Source organism: Coptis chinensis, chromosome 8 (genome assembly GCF_015680905.1).
Source record: "Coptis chinensis isolate HL-2020 chromosome 8, ASM1568090v1, whole genome shotgun sequence".
Taxonomy (NCBI): domain Eukaryota; kingdom Viridiplantae; phylum Streptophyta; class Magnoliopsida; order Ranunculales; family Ranunculaceae; genus Coptis; species Coptis chinensis.
Genome location: NC_141463.1, coordinates 46267483 through 46279317, shown reverse-complemented (window position 1 = coordinate 46279317; position 11835 = coordinate 46267483). Strand labels below are relative to the sequence as shown.

Sequence of the window (11835 nt, the reverse complement as noted above, 5' to 3'; positions counted from 1 at the left end):
TTATTGCTTTTCATACTTATTGGTCCAGAACCTTCATTTTACCTTCCACAGTTCTTGAACATGTGCAACAGATTTGTGCACAATTCTTGTGGACTGGATCTACAGTAAAGAAAGGGCACCATCAAGCTAGTTGGAGTACTGTTTGTCTTTCGAAAGAGGAGGGAGGACTGGGGGTAATGAATTTACAATGGTGGAATACTGGGGCCTTTTGTGGACTGATTTTTAAATTGGTCACGAGAGAAGATACGATATGGGTTAACTAGACATGGAAGTAGCACATCGAAGAAAAATTCTTCTGGACCATGAGTATACCAAAAGACTGCTCATGGAATTGGAGAAGTATTTTGGTGTCTAGAAAGGAGGCTAAAAGATTTATCAGATATGAAATAGCAAATGGGGCAGACACTCTATTATGGCACGATATATGGTGTGCATGTTCTCCTTTGATTGAGGATGCAGAGGCGAGAGTAGCTTGGGATTTTCAGCTGAATGCTACAGTAGAGGTGCTTATTACTGATGGTAGATGGAATGAAGAAGTACAAGGTATGCAAGATGCATATTTGAAGAAGGACATTTTGGAGGTGCAAATTAACTCTCATCTAGACAGTGATTTCATTGTATGGACTCCTCATCAGAGTGGTAGGCTCAATTCCAAGAGCGCATATGAAGCATTGTCGAGGAAAAGGGAGAAGAAATCCCGGTACGGTTTGGTATGGGGAAGGTTAGTTCTGCCGCGGCACTCATTTACAACATGGCAGCTATTCTCAAATAGTATGCCGACTCAAGACAGGTTAGTTCACAAAAAAATTCTGCACCAATCTTCATGTTGTCTATACGAAAGCAGCAGAGAATATTCAGCTCATTTTTCTTTGAATGTCCCTATTCAAGGGATCTATTTGATAGAGTAAAATAGCTCCTTGGTATCTTCACTGATGTGAGCAGTGTGAACAACGAATGGTTCTCTATTATTCGAAGCTGTAAAAACTCAGATGTGGGAGAGATATTGAAGGTATTCATTTGTGCTTCGGTGGATAGTATTTGGAAAGAACGCAATGCAAGAAGATTTCAGCACAATGCTAAACCATCTGAGGTGGTCTTTAATAAGTTGGTGCGTGATTTGAGGAATTTTCTTCAAGTTACTAGACCGAAAATTAGTGACAGTGCAAGTGGAAGACGTCTGTTTGTCAGACTACATATTACTACTCATTTCAAACAGCAGGTACATACAAACCGTTCATGGATTCCCCCCTTGGGTAATAGGTTGAAAGCTAACATAGATGGTGCTTTAGATGACAATGGTCCAGGTCATGGAGGTGTCATTAGAAATAATGAAGGAAAGGTATTGGCTGCGATTTGTGGAAGTGGAGGACTTGCGTCAGTTTTATTCCAAGAACTGAAAGTGATAAAGGTATGTATAGAGAGATGTTTGGCAGAAGGCTTTTTAGAAGTTGAAATTGAATCAGACTCCTTAAGAGCCATCAAAGCGATAAATAAATTAGAGAAACCACCTTGGTACTGTCGAGATGTGATGGCAGCTATTGAAAGGAAGAAAGATGGATTCAGATTCATAACCTTTACTCATGTTTTTCGTGAAGTGAATAGGGTAGCGGATTATTTTGCTAGTTTGCATGGAAATGGTGAATTTTCTACGGTTCACTTTGCACATCCATTAGATTTTCCTGTGCAGGAAATTGTAAAAGAGGATGCGAGTGGTAATATATATGTAAGGAAAAGTTAATTTAATGCAGGTGGGGGTCTGCCTAACCCTAGCTTATTTGGAAAAAAATATATAAGCGATTCAATACTAACTAATAGTTAATCGAATCGCGTGGTGGAATAAACCCCTTCTAATTCCTTTATTCATCAATTAAATCTACTGCTTTCACCTTCTATCTACTATTTTGACTCTTATTAGTGAAGCATATTTGCAATCTAGATTCACATCCAAGTAGTGTACGAATTAGAGTTTGGCGAACACGACTACTCTCCTCTTTATCACATGATTTTGATGAGCTTTATCTACTGTTTTTCCTCCATAATTTACTGTTCACGACATCATATATATACTGTTCATCATTCAATTGATAATTATTTATTATCACCCACGCAGCATGGTTGAAAAGTTATGGATGAACTACTCAATTTTTGCGAGTAGTGTGTTGCTAAAATCAAAGTTTTTTGCTCACAAGTTTACAAGACACACACTGAACTTCGCAAGTTTCATAGCTTGGCTACTAGTCTGATAAGTTGATTTAACTATTTCTTTTTATTGTTTTAATTCAATTATATTTCGTATTCGTTGAAACTAAAGTAAGGTTTAGGCTAGACCAATATATATTGGTGGGTTCTTAACCTTTGGTATAAGATATTAGAGCGTACAAGATATTAAGATCTCTATATGCCGACCTGAGGTAATAATACCGTTTAAAATGATATTATTCAGAACAGTTCATGTTCATTTTACCTTTTTGTGCATTAACTATGGCACCAAATGGGAAAAACGTACTACAATATATTAAAATGAATCAGTTACTACAATCGCTTTGACTAAAATCTATAGTGTGAGTTACACAAATTCCATTGATTTTTGCATGTTGGGTTACTGTTAAGCTGATGGTGAGTATCCAAGTGAATTCATTAATAGTTTGCACAGAGTTTTATTTCAAGGAGTAGTATACTTAGATGATTGCTTTCACATCTATTTGTACAACAAGTTTTTTGGTAGCAAACCAAACTCAGAGCAAAGTTCACCTCTTGTAGTTGACTAAGTGTTCATGGCGATACTGCCAACTTGTTTTTTATGTTCTAATAATGTCTTTAAGTTGTTGTAGTGTAACGAATTAATGCAATAGCTAGATTACAATCTAGTCTTGCAAATCCTTAGAACTCATTCCAGCCACCGCTGGCCGGACTACGTATCACGAGCATGGCTTGATCGATCTCAGATTTCAATCAACCTCCTCGGCAAGTCTTCATGGACACTTGCTCAATTTCAATTGGTTGTGCTCTATTTTCTTGACAATGATCGATTTCAACACAGAACGTTTTGCTCGAGTCTGGACTAATTACAAAATTAGCTCGAGATCGCGAGGTTCTGAAGGCGACAATAAGTTTAATATGTATAATTATTATACAATTGTTGTTCTATTAGCATGTATACATATAACTCTCAAGCTTCTACCAAAACATTAGCAACCTCAACCAAAGGTCGACACTGTGACAATCTGGTTGAATCTCCCTCCAGCATGACCCCGAATATTCGTGATAGCTATTGATATTTTGTCTTGTGTAGCTAAATTTAGTACAGGGATTACACTCCAAATTGGTGGCTATCATAATTTGACGACCTAACAAGGCTCAATAGTGACACACTTAGTTTTTTGGTTGAGAATGGTATGTAAGGTTATGGATGATGATGGATGATGGATGTCGTTGACCAAAACTACGTGAGATCAAAACCTAATTATCCCTTAATGAGTAAAGGATGAGTATGATATCGTTCCACTTTTAAGTTGTATTGTGAATAACGACAGGATTGGAAAGAGGGTTTGAGGGATTAAAATAGTGGTTGTAGAGATTGTAAATTACTAATGCTAAGCTAAACTATAAAGAACTAACTAATAGAAGAAAAGTAAAGAACACTAGCATGATATTAATATTGCAAAACATAAACCCTATTCTATACTTTCATCTCCTAGTGTGGGCAATGAGACTAATAACTAAAAACATAAAGAACTAACCTGATTGGAGAACACCATGAACTAGAAGAATCACCGAACCCTAAGCACCAGCTTTATCTCCTCCCTTGAAGGAGAAGATTAGCCTTCCATTAAGAAGGAAGAACACGAAGAAGAAGAAAAGAAGAACATAAGACTAGGGATATTAATTTATTAAGACTTGGCTAGTGAAAACTGAATCTTTAATTATTAACCTCTCTTTGCCTCAAGGTCTGGAGACAAGAATAATGTGAATTGCCAATTACAATTGGCACTAAAGTGCTCCTTATATTGGTGTTACAATGAGCTCAAGAAATATCTCAAAACATGGGCTTTTGGACCTAATTTCCAATTACATATTGACCTCCTTCTGATTCCATCTTCGTTTCCAAAAGTGTAAAGAGATGGAGCTGCTGAGTCGGTTCCATGCTTCCTAGACACATGAGTCTATTTTCCAATTTTGCTCCATATTTCTTTCCTTTTTGGGCTTTGGTCCAAGTAACGGGTCTTTTTACCTTGGGCTTTTAAGTAAACTCTAAAACAGGTTCAAAACCTTGGGCCTTCTTCATAATTATCCATGAGCTCCCATGTGATCCTTAATGCTCCAAATTACTCCTTTTTGCCCCTTTAACTCTAATATTTGGCAAAACTCTCTTTTTCACCTATAAAGTCATAAAAAAACAACTTATAAGTACTATTAGTCCAATAAGATGGCTAAACAAGAGGTATAATTGAGGGTTAAATATATTTTTTTAGCACTTATCATAACCACCAACTAGCCTTTTGCTAATTCCTTAGCAAATAAGATAAAAAAAAAGAGATAAGTGATAAAATCACATCCTAATAACAAAAATAAAAATTCTAACTCACTTTTGTAGGCATCGCGATTGCATTTACCTTATGCAACAAGGCTTTAAACCTTTAAGTTCCCCAAAAAGGACGAGTTATAGTCTCGTGAGGGTTTTAGGTGATATACCTACAAAATTAATAAATAGCGTGTTCAAGAATGATAGTATTTTTCAGAGAGAGAAATTCCTTACCAACTTAGTGCTTAATCCAATGGACGTGTCTCCATTGCTAACTTTATTATTGTAAAGGCTCATAGATTATGTTGGGAGATAGTAGGAATTGACGGAACTCTCGATCAAGGCTTATGTGTGTACTTAGTTAATCTCCTATACTGTCCTATCCAAGAAACGGAATCCCTAGTTTACCTTTAGATAGATAATCTCGACTTTCAATTCTCACCGGTCATACTCTCATAAAAGAATCTCTTAGAAGATGGTATACTATTTTACCTCATGTATGTGAGGAAAAGAATAAGGAATATGAACATCCCACATACTACCTTGAAAAATGGACTTTTGGATGAAAGTAGTCTCATAGATGGAATGCCAATCACATATGAAGTGTCGAGTCCTTCGCTTTAGCATCCTCTCACCTAATCTAAACTTTGTATCATACTGTAGTGATAAGTCATAGGTTGTAACTTGGTTTGGGATTGGTTTATGAATGAAAGGTAAAAAGGATTCAAAAGATTTCTGTAGAACACTAAAGGTTTTGCTTCTTTCTTAGAAAATGTCTTTGATTTCTATATTGCAAAGAAAATTCTTCCTTTCAATTGGATTCTCCATAATTCTACTCAACTTTTTTTTTTTCCATTTCTTTTTCTATTTTTTTTTCTTTTTCTCTTGCTCAGTGGTTTATCCTTGATTAGTATTGGATATGTTTTTTTTCAACTAGCTTCTTTCTTTTAGAACAGAATGATGGTCTTCATTGTATCTCTCTGGTATTTCATTGTAATCTTCTTTTTGGGCTCTTTCTTCCTCTTTGTGCCTTTCGCATTCTGAGAAATATATAGGTATGGCTAATACAAGTTTTTTGGTTATACTTCTTGTTTGGAGTTGGGTAAAAAGGTTTATGACAAAAAAGGTTTGGTGTATGGCTAAAAACGGTTTAACATGATGGTCCTACTAGGTGGGATAAAGGCTAAATGGGTTCACTACTTTGACTTGTCAGTATGATACTCTATTTTGAATAGACTACAAAACCTAATGGCTATCTCTCAAGTTTATGTCACTTCGTGATTAACCAAATTAAAGAATAATGAGACTATATTACAACGAAATAAAGAATTGAAAGAGGTTGAATCATGCACACTCAGATTTTACATAAGGACTCTCCAAAGAATCGGTATAAAACTCAAGTCTCATGGGTTAAGCCTAAAAAATTATACTTCCAGTTTACCAGGGGTTTAAATCTCTCTTCAAGCAGAAGTACACAAAACTGATCAAGTACTATGGTGGTGCCTTGATAAAGAATTCTATCAATAAGAACTATGTTTGAGCATAATAAATTGTATAAGCAGTAATAAAATCAACTATTCATCAAACTCAACACTCAGTGATGTAGAATATATATCCCAAATTCCTCATTAAAATTCGTCTTTGCCATGCTAATGATATAGAAACAAAAAGATTGTTTTTTTTTAAAACTAATTTTGAAATTCATTTCTCAAGTACACCCTTCCCCTACTTACGCATGCATTGACCTCAATGTATAAAGAAGTAAATGAAATAGATGAGAAAAAGGTAGGATATTACCATTGATGTCGAATATCAGTATTTTGATCTTTCTCTGTCATATAAAGGTTAAGCTCACAAAATAGAGAAAATCAAAATCAAATACGATTAGTTCATTAAACAAAAATACAAGATTTTAAAGAAACAAATCCAACTAAGAAAATAGTGCTAAAAAACTACTAGTGGTGGCTTCTGACGTTATGACTTTCTCTATCTTCTGGCTCGCCTCTCGGATGAGTCTTTGACACGCTTGCTTCCTGTAGACATTTTATACTTGGTCTACTAGAGTTATGAGACTTTGACTCTGGCGCTCGCAACTCTTCCCAGTAAAGGATAAAGTTATAAAAATCTGAGAGCCCAGCTACCGGTGGCGATTATACTAATGAGATCCTAAGGAGTCAACCTTACAATGCTTAGCTTCCTCATGCAACAAACTTAAACTAGACAGAGGAACAGGTTCAGCAAGACATAGAATGTAATCTTTAAGATGTGTAGGTAACTTACCCTAATTCTCCGCTTCTGAAGCTGTAATAGTGGGAGATTCAAAGTGTTTTGAAGTGAGGTTCACCATAAATTGTTTGGAGCTTGAATGATTGGGAGTTTTAGAAGAAAGGAATGTAGATTTCTTTAGTTTTAGGACTTGTATTGGTTAACTCTATTGTCTTAAATAAGCTTGGAAAGACTAAGTTGTTTAAATAGTTGGAAACACAAACTTGAAAGAAATGAAATGATTAATTGAATGAAGAAAAACAAAGAAAGAAATGATTGATTGAATGAAGAACAAAAAGTAAACAACTTGATTGAAAATGAAGAATAAAAAGTAAATGACTTGAATGAAAATGACTAGAAAATAAATCCTACATGACACTAGAATAAGTCTAGGTGCATTCTCTCTCCCTAACTTTTGGTTATTATACCCTTACTTTTACAAAAGATTGATTTGCCCTCTCCTATTACATTTGAGACACCTCACCATTTGCTTTATGCTTTTGCTTTTTTCCTTTTTCTTTTTGATTTCTTCTTGATCAAGATAGCTTTTAGAGAAAGCCTTCCTTTGTGTCAAGGACATCTATCTCTAGTATTCTGAGTTAAGGACTTGACTTTCAGCTTTCTGGTTTTGAGTCCTTGACCTTTTATTTTGACTTTGACTTTGACTTTTTCAACACTTTTTCATAGCAACTTCGGGTCTTCATAATAAGCACAAATAAGGCTCTTTTTTATGCTAAGATGCAGCTTTTATGATAAGTGGTCTGAATTGCTTTGTAACCTGAAAAAGACAATAAAAATATGAGTTGTCTTTTCATTATGCGTAAGAAAGGATGTAATGTAGTAATGTAAGGGTAATAAAACGCATATTTGGGAGATGATCACCTTCAATATTGGTTTGATACACCGGATCCTTGAGAAAAATTGCTTCCACGTCTTCAGCAGGTAACTCCAGAAAAGGCTTTAGTCGATGAGCGTTGATTTTGAAACAAGTCCTTCTCTTCAAGTCTTTTACTTCAATTGCTCCAAAAGGTGTCACATGTCTCACTATGAATGGTCTAGTCTATCTAGATCTCAACTTTCTAGGAAAAAGTTCTAGACGAGAGTTATAGACTAGAACCTTCTGTCTAGGTTCAAATTCTCTTTTCAAAATTCTTCTATCATGTAATGTTTTAGTCTTATCCTTATAAATCATTGACTTATCATAAGCATCACTTCTTAATTCTTCTAATTTACTTATTTGAAGCTTCCTCCTTTCTCCTACTTGATCTAGGCTAAAATTCATTTCTTTCACGACCCAATAAGCTTTATGTTCTAACTCAACAGGTAGATGACACGCCTATCCATATACCAAATGATAGGGTGACATTCCCATGGGTGTTTTAAATGTTGTTCTGTACACCCATAGTGCATCTTGGAGTCTAAGAGACCAGTCTTTCCTTGAGGGATTGACTGTCTTATTCAGAATACTTTTGATTTCCCTATTTGAAACTTCTGCTTGACCATTTGTCTGAGGATGATATGGCAGAGCTAGCTTGTGGATTACTCCATAATTTGCCATAAGATTATCAAATATATGATTATAAAAGTGAGAACCATTATCACTAATGATGGCTCTCAGTGCTCCAAACCTTGGTAGTATAAATTTCTTCAAAAAGTCCACGATGACTTTATGATTAGCGATCTTTGTAGGAACTGCTTCAATCCACTTCGAAACATAGTCCATAGCCAGTAGAATATAGGTGTAACCAAAAGAAGGTGGAAATGGTCCCATAAAATCTATACCCCATACATCAAAGATTTCTTAGATAAGGATCGGTTGCTGAGGCCATTCTAACCTTTTTGAGGTCTTACCCAAAAATTGGCATCTTGGACATGTTTTGCAATAAACATTTACATCTTTAAAAATAGTAGGCCAATAGAATCCAGCTTGTAATACCTTGTCTATGATACGTTGGGGAACAAAGTGTCCTCCACAAGGTTGATCTTGACAGAATGATAGATTGGATTCTTGTTCTGATTCTGGGATGCATCTTCAAATGATCTGATTTGAACACTTCTTTAATAAGTATGGATCATCCCAAAAAAAAAACTGGCCTTTGAAAAAAATACATTTTTTTCTTGCTTGTTCCAATGCAATGGTACCTTGTCGGTGACAAGATAGTTTGTGATGTGGTTGTACAATGGCACTTCTAATATACTTAACAACTCTTCATTAGGAAAAGTCTCACAGATTTGTAAGTTGTCTTCCACATTCTCCACTAGCACTCTTGAAAGATGATCAGGAACGACATTCTCTGTTCCTTTCTTATCACGTATTTCCAAATCAAATTCTTGTAAAAGCAGTATCTATCGGATCAGTCTTGGCTTAGCATCCTGCTTAGCGAGTAAATGACGCAAGGCAGCATTGTCAGTATAGACTATTTCTCTTTGAACCTATTAGATATTGATGAAATTTGTCAAGAGAATATACAATGGCCAAGAGCTCCTTCCTATGGCGGAATAATTAATCTAAGCTCCATTTAAAGTCTTGCTGGCATAGTAGATTGCGTAAGGCACTTTCTTATCTCTTTGTCCTAGAACGACTCCTGATGAGGGAAGAAAAGTAGATGTGAAAATAGTGTTTAAACATGCTAATTCATTCTAATCAATAATAATAATACTCTCTAAACATGTTGGTAAGAGGAGAGTAATCATTTTCGATCCACTCTTGTTTGCACGTACTTAAAACGAATCTAGACTAAACAAACTATTCACTAATGAGAGTAATCTTAGGCTATGAAAATAGAAAATTATAATACTAAAACAGTGATTTAATGTGATGAGAGAAGGATATAGAGAGGGGTAATCCAACACACAATTCGATTGGCTATTAGTTTAGTCATCGAATCGAATTCCTTGATACCAAGTCATCTATGATTATGGCTTCACTAGCATGAGAGTTTAGTTCTACTACAAATCTCTTTGATGGTGGCTCTAAACTCTAGTTCAACACTTATGATTTTTATCTCTAAACAATCATAAGAATCAAACTTGAAACGCTATTTACAAAACAACGTAACAAGGATTCTAATTACCAATCATCCTCACGTAACTTCATAAACCCCCTCTAATAGAGGTTTTAGCCTTGTGTCATTGGATGCTCTATACTAAAATAATAACATAAAGACAAAATTTAACTAAAGCTTGTATTTAATGGTTTTAATGGAGCCTACACTACAAAACTCAACCCTAAACTACACTAACCTACTCTACAATAAAGAAAGGGGAGCCAAAAGAGGACTATATAGTTTAACCTTAATCCTATTTATATAGGAGAGGGTTAGGGTTATATTTTCCTGCATGGGCTAAAAAGGGGGACTTTGGGCCTCTAATGTGAGCCCAAAGTCTATTAGGTTAAGTCTGAAGAGGCCACTGATGTTAGATTTTACTTTAGTGCCCTTTTCATCTACTTTTACAGCTCTGATTGGGGCAAATCTATGTCTACTAGAAAATTTATTTTGAGTTGGACGTTTTGATATAAAGTAGACCCAATTCCGACGCTCGAGTCCAAAGATACGTCCATTTGAAGTTCTGATGCCTTTTTATCCATTTTTATACCCGAATTGACTTTGACTTCCCATATTTGACTAGGCTTGAAAATACTTTTTCTTCTTGATTTTTAGGCTTTAAACATAGAACTCTCTTAGCAATCATCTTGACTCATTTTTCATGCAAAATGGCGTCTTTAAGCACATAAACAACTTCAAGACCTGAAATACACAAAAACACGTAAACAATATTAAATCTTATTTATTATAAACATAATTGGCCTAAATGTAATACTATTAAGGGGGTTTAAGCTACACTTTTGGGTGCTTATCATACCACCCCAAACAACATTTTGCTTGTCCTCAAGCAAAGATGAGAAATAAAAACAGATTAGTGGTAAAAAATGTGGTCATAACTAATCTCGTTTTGCAGAGTGCAATTGCGTTGACCATATGCAATAAGGCCTTAAACCACTAGGAATTCCCTAGTGGATGAGTTATAGCCTCGTGAGAGTTTTCCAAAGAAGATACTCACAAACTTCATTTATACTACAACGACTAAGAAATAAAAGTATTGTCCCCTAATTTTATCTCAGATATCTATACATCTCACTAGCATTTAAACAAGAATCATCAATCTAACTCTTAAATTAATACATGCATAATAATCAAATAATCTTAAGATAAACAACTATACAATGAACTAAGCTATGAAATACAATGATAGGTCTTTTTCTTAAACTTTTGGGTAGCATGCCTAAGTTGGTTCTCACAAGGAATGTGTCAAGACACATAACACTCTGATTTTTCCACTCAAGTTTGCTAACTCCAGGGTACAATGGGTGCACATTTTCTCACAATCTCAATGACAATCCAAAGAAGCCAAGGTCGATCAAACACAACTACCACTTACTATCACACCAACCTATTCCTAATTGAGCTAGATGTCTTTATTAGGTGATACGGGGTGCAGGTGTTAGTTAAAGAAGGAAGCAAATGGGTATTCAAAAAGACAAGTCTGAGATAATAGGGTCTTTAAAATATGTAACAAGAGAAAACATTGTTCTTACTTTGCTTCTACACTTTGTTTCCATCCTTAGCCCTTTTATTTTGCCTTTTGACTAATTTGATTCTATTTTTGGAGTTCTAACTTGATTTTTCTTTTCATTTGGAACTTATATATTTTATTTCTTTTCTATTTCTATTTTTTTTTTCTTTTGAAGGAACTAACTAATTTTTGTTTACACAGGTTTTTCTCTTCTTTTTTCTTCACTCATCTTATTTCTCAGACTTATCCAGATAGGTAGGCTGATTTTATTTTTTATTTTGTTTTATTGGGTAAAGGATTTGTGGTTTGTGAAAAGGCTAATGAAAAGGCTCAGTGGGGCAACTAGCGGAAAATATACTTAGGATAGAATTTCTGGTTATACCGATCCAAAGAGGGCTTAAATTCTCGCTTAGGATATGGTATTGTGATCAAGCAAGTGGATGTGTGATTTCTCTACTCAGATTTGACTTCTC

At 35.1% G+C, this 11835-nt stretch overlaps 1 protein-coding gene across 1 annotated transcript; it reads left to right on the top strand.

Moving 5' to 3' along the window:
* The first annotated feature begins 302 nt into the window (after positions 1–302).
* Positions 303–1738, top strand: LOC147481661 (uncharacterized). The gene is made up of 2 exons (XM_086579003.1): positions 303–721; positions 943–1738. The coding sequence occupies exons 1-2, from the start codon at positions 303–305 to the stop codon at positions 1736–1738; spliced, it is 1215 nt and encodes a 404-aa protein (XP_086435129.1).
* The last annotated feature ends 10097 nt before the right edge of the window (positions 1739–11835 follow it).